The 24,446-nt window shown below is 39.9% G+C and overlaps 1 protein-coding gene across 3 annotated transcripts; it reads left to right on the top strand.

Annotated features, from left to right (window-relative positions):
* On the top strand, positions 2,228 to 21,945 carry ARF6 (ADP ribosylation factor 6). 3 transcript variants are annotated; one of them, XM_021084333.1, is made up of 3 exons: positions 2,228 to 2,314; positions 16,702 to 17,740; positions 18,209 to 21,945. In XM_021084333.1, exon 3 carries the CDS (start codon positions 18,683 to 18,685, stop codon positions 19,208 to 19,210), a length of 528 nt encoding a protein of 175 aa, XP_020939992.1. In that variant the 5' UTR covers positions 2,228 to 2,314; positions 16,702 to 17,740; positions 18,209 to 18,682; the 3' UTR covers positions 19,211 to 21,945. The 3 variants fall into 3 exon arrangements, with proteins under 3 accessions (XP_020939992.1, XP_005659996.1, NP_001072145.1); XM_005659939.3 differs by lacking the exons at positions 2,228 to 2,314; positions 16,702 to 17,740 and adding an exon at positions 17,812 to 18,108; NM_001078677.1 differs by lacking the exons at positions 2,228 to 2,314; positions 16,702 to 17,740 and having other exon boundaries at positions 18,683 to 19,210.

Below are 24,446 nucleotides of genomic sequence, written 5' to 3' on the forward strand. Positions count from 1 at the left end.
AGTATTTGTATTTCTTTGGCTTATTTCACTTAGCATAGTGATCTTCAGGTTCATCCTTGTCACAAATGACAGAATTTCCTTCTTTTTATAGGCTGAATAATACTCCAGTGTGTGTGAGTTCCCATTGTGGCTCAGTGGTTATAAACCTGACTAGTATTCATCAGGATGTGGGTTCAATCCCTGGCCTCGCTCAGTGGATTAAGGATCTGGCATTGCTGTGAGCTGTGGTGTAGGTCACAGACTCACCTTGGGTCCTGCGATGCTGTGGCTGTGGCATAGGCTGGCAGCTGTAGCTCCAGTTCAGCCCCTAGCCTGGCAACTTCCATATGGCACAGGTGTGGCCCTAAAAAGAAAAAAAAAATCTAGTATGTGTGTGTGTGTGTGTGTGTGTGTGTATTCTTGATCCATTCATCTGTTGGTGGACACTTCAATTATTTCCATCCCTTGGCTATTGTGAGTAATGATGCAATGAACATGGGAGTACAGCTGTCTCTTCCAGATGAAGATTTATTTCCTTTGTCTCCTATACTGTTGGTGGGCATGTAAATTGGTACAACTACTATGGAGAACAATATGGAATTTCCTCAGAAAAAGGAATATAGACCTACCATATGATCCAGCAATCTCACTCATGGGTGTATATCTGGACAAAACTACAACTCAAAAAGCTACATGCACCAAATGTTCATTGCAGCACTATTCACAATAACCAAAACATGGAAACAACCTAAATGTCTATTGACAGATGAATGGATTAAGAAGATGTGGTACATATACACACTGGAATACTACTCAGCCATAAAAAGAATGAAATAATGCCTTTTGCAGCAACATGGATGCAACTAGAAATTCTCATACTAAATGAAGTAAGTCAGAGAGAGAGAAAGACAAATACCATATAACTTATACGTGGAATCTAAAATATGGCATAAACGAACCTATCTATGGAACAGAAACAGACTTACAGACATAGAGAACAGACTTGTGGTTGCCATGGGGATGGAAGGAGTGGGATGGACTGGGAGTTTGGGGTTAGTAGATGCAAACTACTACATTTAGAATGGCTAGAAAAAGAGGTCCTACTGTACAGCACGGCGAACTATATCCAATCTACCGGGACAGACCATGCTGGAAAAAAACATTTTAAAAAAAGAATGTATATACATACATATACATATATATATATTTGTAAGACTATGTATATATGCAAGCATATATGTGTATATATATACATGTATGTCTGGGTCATTTTGCTGTGCAGCATAAATTGGCACAGTATTGTAAATCAACTATAATAAAATTTTTTTCCCTTTGGATATACACTCAGAAGTCAGATTGCTGGATCATGCAGTATTTCTATTTTGACTTTCTTCAGGAACCTTCATACTGTTTTCCATAGTGGCTGAACCAATTTACATTCCCACAATAGTGTACAAGGTTTCCCTTTTCTCCACATCTTTGGCAGCTTTTATCTAAGGTTTTTTTGTTTTGTTTTGTTTTTACTTTGCAAAAAACAAGATCATGGTCTGGCTGGCTGGGGTTTTGATCCTTCAAAACACAACCTGGATGACAGTTAATTTTTAGGCACTAAGCATTAGACTAGATACTCCTCTCATCCCAAATGGGATGTCTTCGTCTACAGAACCCCACTCATGCAGCTGAAGATATTTATAAATTAGTCTTTGGGGGAATATTCAACAAGGAAGAGCATGGGATCAGACCCAGAGGCTTTCTGCCCTGGTTGGGGAGAAGGCTTGTGGGCAAGAGGGGTCTGGCTTGCAGCCTCAGTAACAATCTGGCAGGAGCAGCGGTGGAGGCTGAGGCTGAGGCTGAGGCTGCACCCAGGGTCGCACAAACGTCAACAGCTGGGTCCGCAGAGAATGCCGGAGGAGGATGCCGGCTGAAGAAGGCGGAAAGATCACAAACCAAAGAGAGAAAGGACAGCCAATGTGACTGTCGCCTGCCAGGACAGCCAGCCAGCCCTTCCCGCTGCGGAAAAATAAGAGTGGATCTTGGACGGGGTAGAGCAGACGAAGCCGGGTGAGTCCGTGAGGCCTCAAGGGAAGGTGGGGCCACCAGGGGGCGGAGAGGCGGGGCCCCCTGGGGAGGAGTGACAGGAAGGGGAGGAGGGGCCTGGGGCGAGTAGGGACAAGGGGGTGGTGGGCGGGGGTTGGGGATTGGGAAGGAGGGAGAAAGAAGAGGTGGAGAAGGAAGGGGACGAAAGGCGGGGCCACCTAGGGGAAGGAGAGGTGGGGCTTCTAGAGGCGGAAAGGCAGGACCCGCAAGGAAGAGGAGGGAGCCGCCAGGGGGCGAGGTGAGTAAAGTACCCACAGACACCTCGGCACCGCCCCGCTCTCCCCCACCCCCCGCCCGGGTCCATTCCTGTTCCTGGGCCCCACATTTTGGTAGATTTGCTTGCCGCCGCTCACCGATGTGGGGGCGTTTGTTACAGCTGGCAGGATTTTCATTACGATGAGTTATTCGCATTTCAGAGACATGCCCCTGTGGGCTGATCCTGATTCTATTACATTTAATAAACGAATGAGAATTAACACTTTAACATAATAAACATTTACTTCTTGAATGCACTGCACAGAGGAAAAGCCTTTAATGTGGTTAATACACAGTATCTCACAATATCCATCATCGACCCAGAAACTCATTTCTTGTGGCAGGTTTTCAAATATCAGAATAAATCCTAAGAGTGGACACAGTTACTTACACAGTCACGCTACTAGGCCTGTAAATATAAGCTAAACTTGCAGGACTATTTTCTTCAATTTGAATATATTTTGACTTTCATCTGACAGTTTTGCCGAAATGTTTGAAAGTTTTAGTACTTAGTAGAACTCCATTATAGCACGACTATTTGTTACATTGATTCTGATCTGACAGGGAATAAATTATGTCCCCAAACCAAAACTTCATATATTAAAATCTCAATATTTAACAAACTTTATTGCAGCTATTGATTCTGTCTCTTCACACCAGTGTGGCAAAAGCTTTCTGCTGTATTTAATTTATTTGTTTTGAAGGTATTAGAATGTATTAGAATGTTTCACTTTCATCAGATAACTTTTTAAAGAGTGCTTCCTTTGTTTGGGGACTCCCTAGTCTTAGGCTAATGTCATACCCGGCTAGAAGAATTGTCAGATTGATTTTTTTTTTTGTAAATTTCTATTATCAAGGTTAATTATTTAATCGAGGTCAATATATTTGAACAGCCTGGCTTTGGGTAGAAAAATAAATACTTTAAACAGCATGCAGATTTTTTTACTAAGGTGAGAGAGGATCAAGATAACATTCTTTGTTTAAATCATTCATTCACACATACAACAAATAACTCTTGAGCACCTGCTATATGTTAGGTGCTCTGAAGTGTTGACTGTTAGTTAACATTGGGGATAAAGGTTAGTTTTGAGAATAAAAGTGTTATCAGAGAATCAGTTAAGGAATTTGCTTCACATGGTACAAATAGTCTATAAAATAGGTTTATGTCTATTCAACTTGGACTGGGAGGAAAGGGCATAATTTCTTTTTTCTTTCTTTCTTTCTTTTTTTTTTTTTTGTCTTTTTGTTTCATTTTGTTTTATTTTAGGGTCAAACCCACACCTGTGGCATATGGAAGTTCCCAGGCTATGGGTCAAATTGGAGCTGTAGCCACAACCACAGCAACACGGGATCTGAGGGGAGTCTGTGACCTACACCACCCGTCACTGCAACGCAGAATCCTTAACCCTCTGAGCCATCCAACGAGACCTCATGGATACTAGTGGAGGTTTGTTACTCCTGAGCCAGGATGGGAACCCCTGGGCATAATTTCTAAAAGAGGATTGATTAGGAAAGTTCTAATCTCACATGACTGCAGGCCCCCAGGCATGACTAATATAAAAATCCTAGGGCTTTCCCTATGTAGAGATGGGAAGGAGGGTAATATCTTCCTGTAGAACTCTTTCTCTTACTATGAATCGGTGGGAGATCATAGGGGGCCTTCTGGGGTTCAAATGGCAACCTACTTTCACTTTTATTTTGGAGGGGGAAATTTAAAACTTTTCCAGTGTGGTTTAGACAACTCCTTAATATTACTCGTTGAGACTGTATGATGGGATGGTTGAATATATAGAACCACGGTGTTTGCTAGGGGATGCTTTATAAACACATTATGTTACCACAATTTACATGGTTAGTAATTCAAATATATTATGTTACACTATGTGTTCTGTGTACCATGATTTATAATCAAAGTGATTCGCAGTTTCCTGCTTTTAAGGCTAATGTGAACTGTTTATACAGAGAGTAGTGAAGGCACAGATTTCTTGTGCCTGTCCAAGTGAGCCCTCTCACTGTACATTGGCAGATATCTCATTCATTTTGTGGTCCAGCTCATTTCTCAAAATGCAATGGCTTGGCATGTGGCAAGAAACAAAGACAAAACCATCACATAATAGTTGCAATATTCTATAAAAGTAGACAATCTATAGTCATCATGAGGTATAGATAACCAATATTATATACTGCAAAAAATGTGTTTGTATAATCAAAATAAATATATACATATGCCACTATGATTTATCATTATCAAAACCAATGTTAATGCTCTTTCATGGTAATATAATAATAATATAAACTGGAAGAGCGATTTATCCTCTGTGATTAAAAAAATTTATTAAAATAGTAAATTTCTTTATGCATTCATTCATTCAGTCTACCCCTTAATTTTACACCATCAGTCATTAAGGAAATGTAAACAAAACCACAATGAGATACCACTTACACCTACTAGGATCACTATATATATTTGCCTTTTTAGGGCTATACCACAGATATGGAAGTTTGCAGGCTAGGGGTCCAATCAGAGCTACAGCTGCTGACCTACACCATAGTCATGCAGGTTCCCAAGAGGCGTCTGCAGTCCTCACCATAGCTCACGGCAATGCTGGATCCTTAACCCACTGATCAAGGCCAGGAATTGAGCCCCATCCTCAAGGATACTAGTCAGATTTGTTTCCACTGAGCCACAGTGGGAACTCCAGGATCACTATAATTTAAAAAACAAAACTGGATAATAACAAGTTATATGTATAACAATTATGTAACAAATGTATAACAAATATGTATAACAAATGTATAACAAATATGTATAACAAATGTATAACAAATGTACATTTTTGGTGGGAATGAAAAAGGATGCAGCTGCTATGTTAAACATACAATTGCTATAAGGTCCAGTGATTCCACTCCTAAGTATATACCCAAAAGAATTGAAAATCAGGAGTCAGTTACTTAAATACAAATGTTTGCTGCAGCATTATTCACAACAGCCAAAAGGTGGAAATGACTCAAGTGTCCCAATAGAAGACTGGGTGAACTAAATGGAGTATGGAATATTGTTCACCCATAAAAGGAAGGAAGTTCAGATACATTGCTATAACATAAATGAACCTTGAAAACATTATACTAAATTAACTATGCCAGACACAAAAGGACAAATATTGTATGATCCCATTTATATGAAATAGGTAGAAAAGGCAAATACATAGGGACAGAAAGTTGAAAGAGGCTAAGGGGAACAGAAGATGGGGGGTTATTGCTTAATGGAAGTAAGGTTTCTGTTTGGGATGATGAAAAACTTTTGGAAATAGTGGTATACATTTCCCTCTCAGCACTGCTTTAGCTGTGTCCCTCAAATTTTTACATGTTGCATTTTCATTTTCATTCATTTCAATGTATTTTTCTTTTCCTTAAGACTTACTCTTTGACTGGTGGGTATTTCAGAAGTGCATTGTTTACTCTCCAAGTGTTTTGATATTTTCCTGTTTTCTGCTATTATTTTCTAGTTTGATTTCATCGTGGATGGAGAACTCTGTATGATTTACAGTTCTTTAAAATTTGTTGAGATTTGTTTTGTAGCCCAGGATATGTTCTATATTAATATATGTTCCACTGGCATTTGTTAAGAATGTGTGTTCTGTGGTGTTAGGTGAAATGTGCTATAAGTGGTTTTTTTTTTTGGTTGTTGTTGTCATCTTGTCTTTTTAGGGTCACACCTATGGCACATGGAAATTCCCAGGCTAGGGGTCAGTCAGAGCTGTAGCCACCCACCTATGCCATAGCCACACGGGATCTGGTCCAAGTCTGTGAACTAAGCCACAGTTCATGGCAGTGCCAAATCCTTAACCCACTGAGTGAGGCCAGGGATCAAACCCACGTATTCCATGGATGCTAGTTGGGTTCATTACCACTGAGCCACAGTGGAACTCCCTGTAAGTGCTGATTATCCTGTTGGTTGATGCCATTGTTGAGTTTTTCTATAATCTTGTTGATTCTCTCTAGTTTGGTCTATCAATTATTGAAAGAGAGGTATTGGGAGTTCCCGTCGTGGCGCAGTGGTTAACGAATCCGACTAGGAACCATGAGGTTGCGGGTTCGGTCCCTGCCCTTGCTCAGTGGGTTAACGATCTGGCGTTGCCGTGAGCTGTGGTGTAGGTTGCAGACGTGGCTCGGATCCCGCGTTGCTGTGGCTCTGGTGTAGGCTGGTGGCTACAGCTCCGATTCAACCCCTGGCCTGGGAACCTCCATATGCCGCGGGAGCGGCCCAAGAAATAGCAACAACAACAACAAAAGACAAAAGACAAAAAAAAGACAAAAAAAAAAAAAGACAAAAAAAAAAGAGAGGTATTGAAGTCTCCAACTCTGTGGGTTTATCTATTTCTTCTTTCAGTTTTATCAGTTTTTGATTCACATGTTTGTGTTCCTTTGCTATTGTTTATAGTTGCATTTACTATTTCCTCTACATACATGTAGAACCACCCTGCTATTATAAATTTCTGCTGGAATCATCAAACATAATTTATAAAACTCAAAAAGAGAAGGTAAATCTATTGTATTTACCTGTATTTTTGCTTACCATGTTCTTTTTTCTTTCTTGATTTTCCAAGATTCTTTTCAAAAATAGTCTTTTATTTCTGATCAACTTCTTTTGGCTGTAAGTTAGGATAGGTCTGCCAGTGAAATTCTCTTAGTTTCCTTTACCTGAGAGTGTCTTGATTTTTCCATTCATCCCCCAAAGATATTTTCACTGGTTATAGGATTTGGGGTCAATAGTTCTTTTCTTTTAGCACTTAAAAAAATGTTATGCCACTTCCTCCTGGCCTCTATGGTTTTTACAGATAAGAAATCCACAGTGGGAGTTCCCGTCGTGGCGCAGTGGTTAACGAATCCGACTAGGAACCATGAGGTTGCGGGTTCGGTCCCTGGCCTTGCTCAGTGGGTTAACGATCCGGCGTTGCTGTGAGCTGTGGTGTAGGCTGCAGACGTGGCTCGGATCCCGCGGTGCTGTGGCTCTGGCGTAGGCCGGTGGCTACAGCTCCGATTCGACCCCTCGCCTGGGAACCTCCATATGCCGTGGGAGCGGCCCAAGAAATAGCAAAAAGACAAAAAAAAAAAAAAAAAAAAAAAAGAAAAGAAATCCATAGTCATTTAAACTGTTTTTTTCTCTTGTAGTTAAGGTACTGTGTTCTTTGCTTTTGTTCAATATATTTTCTTTGTCTTTAGTTTTCAGAAGTCTGACTATAATGTATCTTGATGTGGGTCTCCTCATATTTATCCTTTTATGAGGTTTGCTCAGCTTCTTGAATCTGTAGGTTTATGTCTTTTGCCAAATTTGGAGAGTTTTAAGCCATTATTTCTTCTGGAACTTTCTCAGCCCACCTGATTTCTTCTTTCCTTCTATGAGTCCAATGATAAGAATATTAGAAGTTTTGTTACAGTCACACAGATCTCTGAGGCTCTTCTCATTAAAAAAAAAATTTCTACTTGCTCTCTGTTATTGAGGTCAGGAAATTTCTATTACTATATCTTCCAATTCACTGATTCTTTCCTCTGTTTTTTCATTCTGTTTTGAGCCCAGCCACTGAGCTTTTTATTTCAGTTATATTTTTTTACTTCTGAAATTTTCACTTAGTTCTTCCTTATATCTTCTATGTCTTAGCTGAGACTTTCTATTTTTGTCAATTAAGTGCGTTCACAATTGTTCTTTGAAGCATTTTTATGACGGCTGCTGTAAAATCTTTGTGAGATAATTCTAACCTCTTTGTCTTCATGACATCGGCATTATTTACTGCCTTTTTTGTTTGTTTGTTTGTTATTTTTAGAGCTGCACAGGTGGCATATGGAAGCTTCCAGGCCAGAAGTTGAATTGGAGCTGTAGCTGCTGGCCTATGCCACAGCCACAGCAATACAGGATCCCAGCGCATCTGCTACCTACACCACAGCTCACAGCAATGCTGGATCCTTAACCCACTGGGCAAGGCCAGGGATTGAACCAGAGTCCTCAGGGATACTAGTTGGTTTGTTACCACTGAGCCACAATAAGAACTCCTTGACTGCCTTTTAAAATTCAGCCTGAGATCTTTGTTTGAGAATTCGATTTTTTGAGAATAATGTGTGATTTTTGGTTAAGATCTCAATATTGTGGGTATGATAAAACTCTGATCTTATTTAACCTTCTATTTTAGCTGGCTTTCTCTAATACCTCTCTAGCAGGGAAAGTGGTGCACCACCTCACTACTGCTGGGGCGGGGTGGGGGGTGGGTGCGGGAGCAGAAGTCCAGGTTCCTCAGTAGGTGGGTGGCTCTTTGTTCCTCCTGGGTGGGAGTAGGAGTACTGGCTCCCCACTAAGTCTTCAGTATCTGCAAGAGGTAGAAGTGCCTAGTTACTCTCTCCACATGTTTTCACTGACACCACACCAAGAGGGGTGAGCACTGGTAAGGATGAGGAGGATAATGGTGGGAGAAGGGGGTGCTGGCCTCCATATGGTGAAAGTCTGGACTCTGCAGTAGGTTTCCTCTGATATCACCCCAGCAGAAAGCAGAAAGCATACTTCCTTACTACCAAGTGGAGGTGGAAGTCCTGGCTCTCTGTGGTCTCCAGGGGCCCAAAGGCTTGGGTAGGGCTCATCACCACCTAATAGGGATAAAAGTCCCCATTCCCTACTATGCCTGGTGGGGAGGGAAGAGATTGGGGCATGTTATTAAGAGTCTGGCAGGGGTAGAAGTCTAGGCTGCTCACCTAGCCCTGGCTAAACTGGGTGAAGTTGCGGGTATGGTTTTCCTTTGGGTTTTGGCTGAAGTAAAGTGGTTATTTTCTAAAAGTTTTCTGACTTGCCAGGTTGCCCCTTTCCTTATCCTTTGACTAAAGAGAGCGTGTTTTTCTTGAGGCTTTTGGGCATTTCCAAGTTGCCAGCTTCTTAAGCTCCAATTCTGGGACAGATAAGGCAAAAAGAAAACCCAGGGAACTCACTGCCATGTCATTCCTTGGGTTTCTAGTCAGTCTGCCTTCTTCTTTCCATCTTTCAAAGTCTTCTTATGCCTGTCTTTTATGTAATGTCCGGGGTTGTTAGTTGTACTCCGAGGGAAGAACTGGAAAAAGTTTGTCTTCCCCATCTTCCTGGAAGCAAACTGTATTAACTTTTATGATTACCTTCTATTCAGGGAAAATGATATTGATTGAAAAAGTCCTCCAGCAATTTTGTGATGTCTCCTTTCCTCTAACGTTAAGAGAACTATTGTTATAGCATAAGGGAGTGCATTAAATTATTGTAAGAGCTCTAAAAAGCAATTCAGGGATAGGTCAAAAGACCAGGTCATGGACAAGTTTAGAGCTTTTTATAAGTTGAATTAGATTTTTCAGTAGTCTCCTCCTACCTAATGGTGGTTTTATTATGTAAGAGTAATGGTAGTGTATAGTTATTTTATATTAGGTATTCTTAAATCATACATATTATAATTATCCATGAAGCGTTAATGCCTGAGACTTTGATATTTATTTTATTTGGTTATTAAAATTTTGTTATGCTTGCACAGTACATTGATACTTTTCATAAAGCTATAACTTTTCCTTGTAAGTAACAAAGGCCTAGTGGAGCTTGCTTTAGCAAAAGGAAAGGTAACTGTATATAAAGTTACAGATGTGTCATGAAGTTCAAGGGTTGGTTTGAAGATAGACTCCAGGAAGATCCTGAAACTAACTGTGCAATGGAGCCTGAGGAGTCATCTGTTTTGTCCCCATTCTTCTCTGTACATTTTCTTTTCCTTTCTCCCCAAAGACTCTGTCTGCCACACAGGCGGAACATGACTGTGACATAGTCCCTAGTTAGCAGGATATGGACTCACTGGGAAGAGACAGACTGATATGGTTTTCCTTCAGATCTGATTTTAAATTCTCGGAAATAAGAATCTGATTAGCAAATCAGGATTAGTGGTCTACTTGTGGCCCAGGTGGTATGGCCAGACATGTATGTGTGGAGGCGTCTCATGGAAAAACCAGGACTGACAGGAGCCTACTCCTGTATTCCTATGGATGGGGGGATGGGTGGCCATTTCCAGAGACAGCCTAAAAGGGTCCAATATACTAGTATCTTGTTCTACTCCTAGAATCTTTGATATACCATTAATGATGTGTCCATATTGAAGTTGTCATAAAGTCCCAGGTTAACCTTCTTACAGTTGGTAACCGTTATTACTGTGTAAGCAAGTTGAATTCATGACTTATGTTTCTCGTAATGTTAAAAAGACATAATAAGCAGCAGAAAGACCCTTTTCAGAAACATTCAGAAATGAAGTTGTACATTAGCAACTGTTTCAGAGGTTCTAGAACTTTCCTTTTCCAGCATTAATCTAGTTAACTTGGGAAGTCAGTGCACAGGGTATCAGGCCTTCCCATGATGAAGGGACTGTTGCCTGGTTCAGGACTCTTGCCCTGGTTCACCAGAGAAACATACCACTATCGACCCTGTTTTATGAAACTGTAATGTTACCCCTGAAGCCAGTGTAAGCTCAGCAGGCTTATGTTATCTGACTATTATTTGTGGGCATATAATCCAGTAGGTGTCTTTCTAAGCCTTTTGGAATATAAATCTTTCTTACTTGAAGTGGAAACAAACTCATAAATTTTGTCCAGCTAAGCCTTTGTTAAATTGGTTATATATAACATTTAGCTAGGATTTTATGACCATTTCCACACTTATAAATCTTGGTCACTGTGCTCAGAACTTTACATTAGAGTAGAAGCAACTATAGACAATTATACACTGATGGTTCAAAGGTACTGAACAGCAAGAACTGTTCTTGGTACCCATAAAGCAGTATTTTTAAAAAAGTCTGTGGAGGAGGAAATCTCATACAAATCTAACTGGTTTATGCTTTTCTAGGGAATTCTTCCTTTCAACCCAAAGCTGGGTTTTGGATTAGGTCAGGTTTACCACACTGTCAAGCTCTACTTTTCAATACAAGCCTTTTCTTTTTTCCTTCCTACCTCTCTTCCTTCCTTTCTTCTTCTCTACTCACTTTTTTCTTTTTACTGATGCACCTGTGGCACATGGATGTCCCCAGGCTAGGGGTTGAATCAGAGCTGCAGTTGCCGGCCTACAGCCACAGTGACACCAGATCCAAGCCAAGTCTACGATGCATGCTGCAGCTTGTAGCAATGCCAGATCCTTAACCCATTGGGTGATGCCAGGGAACCTGCATCCTCACAGACATGACGACAGGTTCTTAACTTGCTGAGACACAATGGGAACTCCCCTACTGACTTTTTAATTCATTCATTTATTCTCTCTCTTTAAAGCAGCCCTGTGTGGCATTTAAAATCATATTTATTTAGTTTCCAATCTATAAACAGTTGTAAATTTACTGGCTTACCAACTGTTTCTTGAGATTTGAAAGATTAATTCTTTTCTCTAGGTTCTATAATATGGAAAGTTCTTCACTTTTATGACCAGCCTAGCCATTAGAAGGATAGCCCAGAGAAGCTGAATCTCTAGCCAGCAGGTCAGAAAGTAAGGCAGATCAAATGCAAAATACTATGCTAGAGGTAAAAAGTAATATAGAGATAGATATTGCATGATGTCTTAATTAGTAAATCTACTTGTTTAGTACCATTGAGATTTGTTCACCAATTAGAGGTCAGTGGTTTGCTTATATGCCATTTTTTTCATCTATCTCTAAAAATAAGGGAAAAAGAACACAGAAACAAAATAAGACAAAGCAAAAGACAAAACTTGTTAAGTTAGGAAATTTAAAACTGGAACCACCAAAAGATAGGACAAGTACTTCAGCTCTCAGATCTTTGGTGTCCCTTGACTGTCTTCCTGAAGAGCATGCTATGCACCAACACACTACTATATAGTACGTTATTGTAATATTTTTAATAGGCAAAAAATAGATTTATTAAGATGTTTGTGAGAGAAGTAAGCAGGCAGGCAAGGAAGCTCTGCTAGTACGTTACTGTATGATAACACATCCGTGAAACTGATAGCATAGGGCCCAACAACTGTTACTGCAAACACCCCTCACACTGTTGTTTTATTACTTAATTATAAGGTTTGGAGTATTCAGTCAATTAAGAAGTCTGAATGCCTTAGCCTCTCTGTTCCAAGCATAACTCCTTTTCAGAGCAATCAATATTGCAAACTGTCAGTTTAGGCCAAAGTAATAATTTTGCTTTACCTTAAAAATACTCTTTTCATATTGAAAATTACATTCCTGAGATTATATGCTTCTTCTTAACAGGAGATATTATAGATACTCCAGGATATGAAATGTATCTCAATAATTTTAGTGATTCAAGTAGTTGATCTGAAAACAATACATTCAATAAACTTCCATGAGAAGGAACATAATTTAAATGTTAGAAATGATGATTAGTCTACACTTTTGCTTGTCTGATTCTTTTTTCAAATGATCACCTAATGGGCAGAATTTATAGAATTTTTGACATGGAGGGAAGTTAGCAATTAGCTCAGTGGTTCTCAAATTTAGCTACACATTTGAATCACTCAGGGGGCCTTTAAAAAAATTGTGGTGGTTAGAACTTCATTGGCCACAGATATTTTGATTTCATTGATCTGGGGTGGGTGTTCAAGCATTTATGCAGTTTAAAAATGCCCCAGCTGATTTTCATGAGCAGTGAGGGCTTCCTAAGTTCACACAATAGAGAAAAGAACACCAGACTTGGATAAGAACAACAAAAACTTAATTTGAATCTCCTCTGTACTATTTATTGATCTTAAGAAAGTTGCTTACCCTCTCAGTGACTTGGCTCCTTCAACCAAAAAGGGAAATAACATACTGCCCTAATCATTAAGAGAGATTTCTCTATTGCAGGAACAGAGCAACCGATGATCAGTGACGATGAACAAATTATCTAAATTAAACCTGTTAAGAAGTGTTGGGATTAAGTTAAAGATGTAATTTAGCTTTTTCTATTCCCTTCTGCCACCAGACCATGTTGCCCCAGTGTTTATATTTATGGTCTGGAGTCATAACTCTTAAGCAATTTGCTATAACATCAACTGTAATTCAAACTTTTGTTTTTAGTTTTATCTTTCCCACATTTTTCAATTTTTTTTTTCCTTTCCTTTTTAGGGTCACACCCAGGGTATATGGAAGTTCCCAGGCTAGGGGTTGAATCAGAGCTTCGGCTGCCAGCCTACTCCATAGCCACAGCAACACCAGGTACGAACCACATCTTCACTTTATGCCAAAGCCTGCAGTAAAGCTCGATCCTTAACCCACTGGGTGAGGCCAGGGATCGAACCTGCATCCTCATGGATACTAGTCGGATTCTCAACCCACTGAACCACAACAGGAACTCCCCCACTTTTCGCATTGCTGAAAATGAGATGAAGTCTTCATACTCAGGCATAGCTAAAATAATTATCAAGGTTTTAATGAGAATACCATTTATTTATGGCTAAAGAGGAGGAACTAGCAAGTGTTTCCTCAGTTGACACACGGAGAAGAGGGAGTAAACTACCATTCTGGTTCCACAATGTCCCTTTAGATATTTTAAAAATTTGCATCCATTAATGTGACCAAGAATACTTATAAATGAAAATGATTTGTTTTCACTGTATGTTTTTTTGTTTTGTTTTGTTTTCCAATCCTGCAGCACATGGAAGTTCCCAGACCAAGGACTGAACTTGAGCTACAGCAGTGACAATGTTGGATCCTTAACCAACTAGGTCACCAGGGAACTCCCTTCACTGGGCTTTTCGGTTTTATTTTTGAAAGTCTCAATCTTTACTGTGTTACCATCAGAAATGTTTGAAACTTTTTTTTTTTTACACTACTTACCAGGAATCTTGCTGGGTATTAAGGATTCAAAAATGAAAAGAACATGAAATCTTAGAAAGCTTGTAAACACATAGGTATAATACCAAGGTATGTGGGGGGGTGGCTAATTATCTGGTCTCAATTAGTTTCAGTTGGGAAGGATTAGAAATTTTTCTAAATATATACTTTGCTTTTTATTCACTCTTTATTTCTGCTGCGAATAGGTTTCCTGGGGGCTCAATGGCTTCTTTAAAGTAGCTCAATTCTAGGTGAACCTGGACTAAGGGCTCAAAATGAAACCATGAGCAAGGCGAATAGGTATGAGGTGAGATCACCTTCACTGAGTGGTCAGAATTTCCCTGGCCTTACATAGGATAGAAAGAAATATATGACAGTCATACACTCGAGTGATTTTCAAGAGCTATAGGAATTCAGATACAGGGCTAAATAACACAGGGTGCCCCTGTTAAAGAAGACACTTACTTCATTTTAAAAGTGGAAAGCTAAGTCATTTTCTGAAAGTATTTTTTCTTATAAGATTGTGTTTTAGTCAGGGATATGATAAACGTATTGTATGAGGCTGTTGAAGAGATTAGAAATTATGTGTTTTCTAAAAGGGAAGGCTGGTTTGAAAGCAAACTGGAGAAATCTCTTCATTTGCAGGCTTTGAGTTAAAAAGCAGAGATCTGGAGTTCCTGTTGTGGCTCAGAGGGTTAAGAACCTGACTAGTATCCATAAGGATGAAGGTTTGATCCCTGGCCTCACTCAGTGGGTTAAGAATCTGACATTGCCGAGAGCTGTGGCATAGGTTGCAGTTCAGCTCAGATGGAGCGTGGCTGTGGCACAGGCCAGCAGCTGTGGCTCCGATTTGACACCTAGCCTGAGAACTTCCATATGCCATGAGTTCGGCCATGAAAAGAAAAAAAAAAAAGGCAGAGATCCATTTTTCTATAATAGTCTTTGAAACTTTCATTTGTGTCTAAAACTTAAAGCAGTGAAACAGAATGCAAATAGAAATCTAACCATTTTGTTCCAAAAATGTAAATTTTATTTGTAAAATACTTCACTGAACAATGTTTTTAAAATTGAAATTTACCCTTTTTAAACTGTTCACTGTTTCAGGAAAACAAAATTTCATCAGTGGTATGATTTAGTAGTCACCCGAACTGTTACTTTTTGCAGTAATTTGGTTTTATAGAAATTCATTTACTTAAAATACTTTTGTATATATACAGAGTTAAAAATTTTCACTGTCTGTAATTATATTCTGGCCATTATCTGCTTTATGATTATTACTTAAAATGTACTGTATAACTTACTGTATGATGAGCCACTATAAGATACTCCACTGTATTAAGATTATTAACTGATTATTTCAAACCCCAGATAAAAATAGTATGTGCCTTTCCTTTTTATTTCATCTGTGGTATAAAAGGCATTCATTCATTCAAACAATGACTGAACTCCTGATACCCTACACTCCATCACTAAGGATATCAGGTTGACAAGGCAAACTCTCTGCCTCCATTTATTCTGGTAGAAGATAAATGGAAATTGGCTTTCAAAAATAAACTTTTTTAGGCCTAGCACAGTGCCAGTGCCAGGTAGATGCTAGTGCTTCAAGCTGCTTCTATCTTTTTTGGCCACACCTTGGGCATATGGAGTTCCCGGACCAGGGATCAGTACTGAGCTGCAATTGCGACCTATGCCACAACTGTGGCAATGCAGGATCCTTAACCACTGTGCTGGCTGGGGTTTGAACCTGGATTGGACCTGTGACCCAGTGTTCCCAAATGCTGCTAATCCTGTTGTGCCACAGCAGGAACTCCAAGTTGCTTCTATTTTTAATAATATCACACAGTACACTGAAAAATAAATCTAAGCCCAGCAGCTCAATCTTCCATCTGGATGGAAAAATTGGTATCTGCTCTGAGAAAACTATTATGTTGGAATGAGGCAAAATATAGTACTCACTACCACATATAAAAAATTCCTTCCTCAAATGTAGTAGTAATTACTATGACACTTTCTTTATAGTTATAAAGCATTTTAAGAAATACAGCTGACCCTTGAATAGTGGTACAGGGCTGGGGATGGGGGTAAGGTAGGGTAGTAGGGCTGACCCCAACACAGTCTAAATTCTGAGGATAACTTCTTAGATGGCCCTCACATCCCAGGTCCTGCATCCGTGGATTCAACCAACCCAGATTGTGTAGTGACAAGAGTACATATTTATCTAAAAAAAGACAAGTACAGTGGATCTGTGCAGTTCAAACCTGTGTTATTCAAGGGTCAACTATACTGTAATCAGATTTCCTGAAGTACTTACAGGGGGTGAAAAAGCCTAATTTTGGGGTTAAGAGAGAATGAATAAATTCACCATATCAGCTTTGTGACCTCTGAAAAATTACTCAACATCTCTAACTCTCGGTTTCCTCCTAATTAATACTAATTAATGAACCTCAAAGCTAACTCACATGGTTGCAATGCATATTAAAATATTTGAAGTATTTAGTACAGTGTTTATAACAATCAATAAATAATGACTATTTTCATTCATGGTATCATTCTTCATTTGGTTCAACAGGTAAAGAAAATGAAGTTTGCAAAGGCTGAGAGAAAAGGATTCACAGCTATAAAATGGAGGGTGACATTTGAAACCCCAGTCTTCTGACTGCACATCCTTTGTTTTAAGACAGTACATATTAAGGAAGAAAGTAAATTAAATCATTGCCAAAATATTAGTAACTTCAGTAAATTTACTTCAGGCTGAAGCTTAAAGGTTATCACTTAACCAATCTACCATTATCAAATTTTTTTTAAACTGTGAAACAAAAAGTATGTTACTTTATGCTATCACATCATATTCTTTAAAAAAAAAAAACAAACACGCTATTTTCCTGTTTTTCCTCCTTTTGGTTTATTTCAAGCTTTCTTCATATTTGAACTTTATCACTAATCATTTGATACAAAGAGGGTTCCCTTTCTACAAACATTATACGTATAATAATAAAAGCCCTCAAGTGGGCTTCTAGACAGTGGGGTCAGAATTACACTCAGTTTACGCATGAGATCAACTCGATAAGGTCAAATGTCCGAATCCAGGCGTCAGAAGTAGTTTTTCCTATTCTAAATCCAACGCTAAGATTATATAGACGAGGCTGCTGAAAATTAAGAATGAGAAACTACTACTAATCACAGTAAAAGATATTTAAAAAGGAAAAGCATGGGAAGTCTTGAAAATACTGTAATTTTTAAGAAACGTGGATTGCTCCTGACGGCTCAAACACTCAAAAGACGGGCTTTAGAGGAAACCCAAACCCAGTAAACGCGCCGCACTGAACGGCAAATCCCACGGGAACCACTGGCCTCCCACGTGTCTCTCAGGAAATGCACAAAACGAAGGAAAAAGAAAGCCAAAGGGAGTTGGGTGAAAGGTTTAAAACAGCAGATAGGGATTCACAGGGAGATGGAGGGCACACGAAGCCTGGGGTGGGCAAGAGAGAACTCGCAGAGCATCTGGCAGGCGCCGAGGACGGAGAAGAGGCCTGGAAGCAAAGCAGGGGGAGGCTTTCATCTGGAGAGCGGGCGGCCAACGGGCCCCACCCAGTGGATCTGCTTCTCAGGTTCCAATGGGGGCGGAGGAGGAGAGCGCGCGGAAGAGAAAAGCAGAGAGGGGAGAAGACGCTAGAATAGCTACAGGTGGGCGCGGGTCAGAGCCCGGGCTGCGCGGGAGCAGGGCTGGCCCCACCTGGGAGCCTCCGAGCCGCCGTAGCCCCGCCCCTCCGCGCGTGGCGCCCCTGACGCTTGGCGCGCAGGCCGCTCTCCTTACAGAGGTCGCTCTTGTCCCGAACGGTCGGCCTCTGCTGCGCCTGCGTCGTCGGGAGGGGAAGTGAGGCGGTTTCCTCGGCGCCTTTTCCGGCGGCGGCGGCGGTAGAACTGGGAGGAGGCGGTGGAGGCCGGAGGGAGCCCGCGCTCTGGGCGGCGGCTGGAGGTAACCTCCTGGGCTGAGCTGGAAAGGCGGGCTCCTTCGGCCTCCGCTCTCTTCTGGGGCTCCCGCAGTAACTCCCTTTTTCCTCTCTGTGTTTCTGCAGGCAGCGCACCGAGTTCCCGCGAGGATCAATGACCCGACGGGGCGCCGGAGCCGCTCTGCTCTCGTGTGGCCTGGGTCAGTGGTGAGCGCGGTGCTCCGCGGACCGGAGGCCGGGCCGAAGGGCCGCAGTCTCCCGCGGCGGAGTGAGGTGAAGGCGGCCGAGCAGGAGCCGGCGGCGGCGCTTGTACGGCGCCTGCGGGGGGAAGGGCAGTTCCGGGCCGGGCCGCGCCTCAGCAGGGCGGCGGCTCTCCCAACGCAGACTCAGGCCGCGGCGACGGGAGGAATCAAGTTGTGTGGTCGGTGATGCCCGAGTGAGCTACGGGCCCGGGCCTCTGCCCTGAGGAGGCAACTCCCACGCAGGCCGCACGGGCCCCCTCGCGACTGGGAAGCTCCGTTTCGGTTTCGCGGCGGCGGCGGCGTTGTTGGAGGGGACCCGGGACACCTGAATGCCCCCGGCCCCGGTTCCTCCGAAGCGATGGGGAAGGTGCTATCTAAGATCTTCGGGAACAAGGAAATGCGAATCCTCATGTTGGGCCTGGACGCGGCCGGCAAGACAACCATCCTGTACAAGTTGAAGCTGGGCCAGTCGGTGACCACCATCCCCACCGTGGGTTTCAACGTGGAGACGGTGACTTACAAAAACGTCAAGTTCAACGTATGGGATGTGGGCGGCCAGGACAAGATCCGGCCGCTCTGGCGGCATTACTACACCGGGACCCAGGGTCTGATCTTCGTAGTGGACTGCGCCGACCGCGACCGCATAGACGAGGCCCGCCAGGAGCTACACCGCATTATCAATGACCGGGAGATGAGGGACGCCATAATCCTCATCTTCGCCAACAAGCAGGACCTGCCTGATGCCATGAAACCCCACGAGATCCAGGAGAAACTGGGCCTGACCCGGATTCGGGACAGGAACTGGTATGTGCAGCCCTCCTGTGCCACCTCGGGGGACGGACTCTATGAGGGGCTCACATGGTTAACCTCTAACTACAAATCCTAATGAGCATTCTCCACCCATCCCCCAGAAGGAGAGAAATCAAAAACCCATTCATAGGATTATCGCCACCATCACCTCTTTGAATTGCCACTTTCTCTTCTTTTGAATTTGAACTTTGGAGTTACAGTTCTACGGTTTGGGGGAGGGGGTTAGGGGGTTTCTTTTTTGTTTCTTTTCTTTTTCTTTCTTTCTTTTTTTTTTTTTGGCTTTGCGTTAGGATGCTCTGAGCTGACTTTTGACACGAACACAAAGTACTTAGATACTCTCGTTGACTTCCAGCAAATGGGATGGGGGAAATACAGCAGTTCTTGATAAATTCCTTTATAATAATGGTTTGATTTTTTTATTTCGAGAGAATCTTCTTTTCCAATGTATGCTTTTTTCCTTTTTGCCCAGTTTCCTTATCACTTGCTGTAGATGGCTTATTTTGCATTCATGCAGACTATGTTGCAAGTCTGTTTCATCTAGTAAACTGAAAATTATTGCTTAATCAAACTGCCGTTTGTCTTTTATATTTAAGGCCTTTTCCCCCTCCCTTATGAATTCCAACTTAGTAAATTCAAATGTGACCTTTTATATCTAAGACCAGTATAGTAAACTTAGCCCACAGGGGCAAATAATGAGTAATATCATTGTAATATGTTCCAGTTGCACATCAGTATGTTAAAACAGGTAATGTAAGTTCTTTGAAATGTCAGCTTTTAAGTTCTGAAACATACATCATGCATGAGTAAGGATAAAACTCAAGTTCCCCTTTACAGAGCTAACTTACAGTGCATAAAAATATGAAAATGTAACCAGTCAAGGACACAGATTTTTTTTTTCACTGCAAAGTTAGCAACTTTGCTGTGTTTTCCCTCTTTTTTAACTTTAAAAACAGACTCTTCCAGAAAATGGAGCAATAATGTTGTATGCCATATACAAAAGAAATATTTGTAGATATTTTAAGTGACTTTTGGGCAAAACTGGAATATATCTTTTACTATGTTTCAAATGTCTAAGACCAATCATATTAAAATTACCAGAATGTTTACTTTGTTCATTAATAAAGCATTTAACAATTCAAGTTATATGCACCTTTTACCTAGTTGGAAAGAAAAACATTCCTGTTTCCACATTACAGCAACTGAATAAGCTGAAGATATCTTTTTTTAATAGACGAGTGATTCTTATCTCCATTAATTAGAACACTGGAAAAGATGTTTTATAAGAAAGGTATTCTTTTTGATTGTAGGATTAACTCATGCAAATAGTCAGATATCCTGTTGGTTCAATGATACACCATCTCCTTTAAGGAAGGAAATGTGAGATGAATGAATGATGTGTAGACTTGAAGAATGACAAAGGGGAAGTAGGATGTAGAGAAAGAACCTACAGATGACAATGAATGTAAACTTATTCAAGGGTAAGCAGTGTGCTCACTGGTGATATCCAGATCTTAACAAGATGACTTGCTTAGCTGGTTAGGACCAGTAACAAGATTATTGAGACCACTATGGTAATACTTTGAACCAAATGTTAATGCTTGATACAGAATTGTGTGTAACAGCATCTGGTTCTTATATAGCCTTAAGGATTAATTTTAGAGATCCTCAAGGAATTAGGGTATTTCACAAATGTAGACTGCAATGGCAGCATACAGGAAAAGGCCGAGTGGGTTTTGTTTATGAGGGTATCTGAAAACTAAAATTGAGCGGGATGTCATGGTATATGATTGGACAGTATTGGTCCTTCATGTTTTGGCCATATTGTATAACGGAGCTTTTACCAAAGATGTTTGAGCAACATAAGGCTATAAAAAAGTAACTTCAAACTTTTGACAAACATTTTACTTAAAGTAGAGGAGAAAAGGTGCTATGTTGTAGGCTCCTGATGGTGCAGAGGGATTTTTGAATTCAAAATGCAACTAAAGTATAAAGTTCAGTTTCACTTTAGTAGAAGCATCTCTAGAAATGAAGCTGATATATCTAAACATTTTAGCTGCTTTTAAAATTCCCAGTTTCATCATAAATTTAGTGTTTTAAATGATTACTTATTAAGGTACATAAACATGGATTATACAAATATCAATGTTATAGTAACATCCTGAAACAAGACAAGCACAAAGGTATTAATGCCTAAACTGGAGGAAACTTGAAACCCTCATGTAATTCTTAAATGTAGTATTCTAACTTGTGACAGACAAATTGGTAGGCAGCCATTTTTTTGTGTCTTAAAAAAAACTGGGGGCATAGTTAAAATTTTATACATCAAGTGATTGCTATGGAATGTAGCAGGTGAGATGTTATTTTTAGTTTATTTGAAATGTCTAACTGAAGGTTGGGGGAGGGGGGAGCAAATATTTGAAATTTGGAAAACCCTAAACATTTGGGTAAGAAACTGTAATTTTCACTTATATTTTCTTTAAGGATATAAAAGGTTGATAATTGATAAATTGAACCATAACCATTGGTGATCATGGAGCAGGTAATTATAGCCTGCAGAAAAAGTTATAATCTTAAGAATTTAAGAAATAAGATCCTGAAGTTTTTGTTTAATTGCATCAATTTCTGTATTTTCTGTGAATTTATAAACTGCAGTAAGTTTTGAATGAGGTTGATCTTGTCTAATATAAGTAAATGAGTCTGTAGACTGTGATCTCCCCAAACTAAAAAGTACAGTACTTGGAATTGTGTTCTTCATGGTTGTAGTGTTGGTAAAGCACTAATATGCAGAAAATAAAGGAATTACACAGTGCAGTTTCTCCCTTTATGTTACTCGTTTGAACTAGATTAAGTGGGATGTGTGGTGTGTTGGGCCATGTTACTCTCCAGGGATATATGGTATAAAGTGACTTAATTTGGGAGTCAGCTAGTTTTTAATAAGAGCAAAAAAGAATCATTTTGGTTCTTGTAGTCCTGGCTATATAAGAAGATTTTGCCCTGACTTAGTTCCACCAAATTTAATTTGATTTTATGATAACTCATGACACAGAAACAGTTGAAAACTTGAAAAAAATTAAGGTTTTATAGCAGTTTTCTAATGTTACTGTGAACATTTTTTTCAATATAACTGTCTTCTCAAAAATCACAATCTTAGTGTTTTTAGAACAGAATTAGGTCTCTATAAAGAATTGGCCTACAGAGTAGTCTTAACCCTTGACAATTGACTTTTGGATTTTAAAGTTTGTCTTTTGAAAACCAAGGTTGCTGATAAGAATGGCAGAATTGTAGCCATATAGAAAATAGATGAAGAATAACTTGTTGGATAAGGGGCTTTTAAAATAAATTTCCTTTCTTATAGACACTCCTTGTATTAGCAATTTTTGTAGTTTGATTTTGGAATGTCTTAGTATGAGCTCTAGTATGTATTAACCCCCATGTCAATGTTATTAATATATTTAGTTCTTTGTTTTAATTGCTATCAAATATCGATTTATCAGAGACAGAAGGTATTTTATACTTTAGTGGGTTTTTATGTTTTGATATGTTTAGAAATACAGTAGCCATAATCTGAATGGTAGCATAGCTTACTAAATTCTCCAAGTTATTTCCTCGATACCTTACCAAGTATATATATGGGTTATGGTAAGGCAGATCTTTCCTTATAGGTAAAAATTACAAAACCATGAATAGCAGTTAAATAACTTATAATCACTGAGCATAGTGTGTTTGGAGTATAATATTCAATAGAATCTAGCCTTTTGTTTTTATAAAAAGGGAATTTGGGGAGTTCCTGTCATGGCGCAGTGGTTAACGAATCCGCCTAGGAACCATGAGGTTGCGGGTTCGATCCCTGGCCTTGCTCAGTGGGTTAGGCTGGCAGCTACAGCTCCGATTAGACCCCTAGCCTGGGAACCTCCATATGCCACAGAAGCAGCCCAAGAAATGGCAAAAAAGACAAACAAACAAACAAACAAAAAAAAGGAATTTGGGAGATGGAGCGATAGAAGAGACAAAGTAACTTTCTCCCTGCTTTGCTAAACTTGAAAGTTGGGGGACTATATTAGTGAGTTGAATGGGCAGGAAACACATAAAGACAAGGTCAGAGGTGGAACAGGACTGTAGAGGGGTTTAGAAATAACAATTGAAATTTGTTATTAAATAAGCCAAAGGTAATGATAAACTGGAGAATGAGCCTATAAATAACCTTACTTTGTGGGACAGTAAGAAATAATTTTGAACTTTTTTTCCCTTTATTTAAAATATTTTATGGCTACTTGAAACAGTTTTTGAAAAGTTATCAATCTGGTTCTTGCATCGCTTTTCAGCTGTCTTCAGTTGACCCTTGAAGAACACGGGTTTGAACTGTGTGGGTATAAGTGGTCTCATTTATACATGAATCTTTTTCAATAGTAAATAATGCAGTATGACACAATCTGGGGTTGGTTCAATCAGTGAATGCTGTGTAACTACAAAGGCAAGGATTTGGATTTTCCATTGCACAGAAGGTCAGCGCCCCTTACCTCCAAGTTGTTTGAAGGTCAACTGTACATTTACTTCATGGTATTTGTTTCATAAGGATGATGGTGGGTTTATTGAGAGTCTACTGATGTGCCTGGTGCTGTTCTAGGGATAGGAGATATATGAAAAAGAAAATCTTTCTTCACGGAACTTATATTGGTGTTTGGGGTGGAGGTGATAAATAAAAATATGTTAGGTGATATATATAGGGAGGCAGGCATGTATTCAGAGAAGGTGACATTTGAGCAAATATTTGAAGGAGGAAAAATTAATAACAGTGGAATTGACATAGTAAGAAAAAGACAATATGTATAGTATAAAGCAAGGGTGGGGAAACTGGACAAGGGCAAGTCTGGTGAAACCTGTTTTTTAAGGGACTGAGTTAAGAACAGTTCTTTATATTTTTAAGAGATTTTAAAAGAACTTGAAAAAACAAATGTGAATATGTATCAGAGACACTATCCTGAAAAGCCTGGAACATTTACTATCTGGATCTTGATGAAAAATGTTTGTTGACCCCAGATCTAAAGCCCAATTTTTATAACATTACCAAATATATAAGAATCCAACAAAAGATCATTGTTAACTAAGTCTGATGAAAACGAGGAAACAGTAGCACACATAATTTACCACATTTGAACATTTAGTGATCTTTGAGACTTGTTATTGAGCAGTCTAATCTGGATTTTTTTTTTTTCTCCTAAATAAGTTTAAATGTGTGCGGTCAATAGTTTTTCAGTAACAATTTTAACATTCTTAAAGTTTTTATGAATCATTTTATTAAAATATTTCCTTTA

The sequence above is a fragment of the Sus scrofa genome, chromosome 1, assembly GCF_000003025.6.
Source record: "Sus scrofa isolate TJ Tabasco breed Duroc chromosome 1, Sscrofa11.1, whole genome shotgun sequence".
In the NCBI taxonomy this organism is placed as follows: domain Eukaryota; kingdom Metazoa; phylum Chordata; class Mammalia; order Artiodactyla; family Suidae; genus Sus; species Sus scrofa.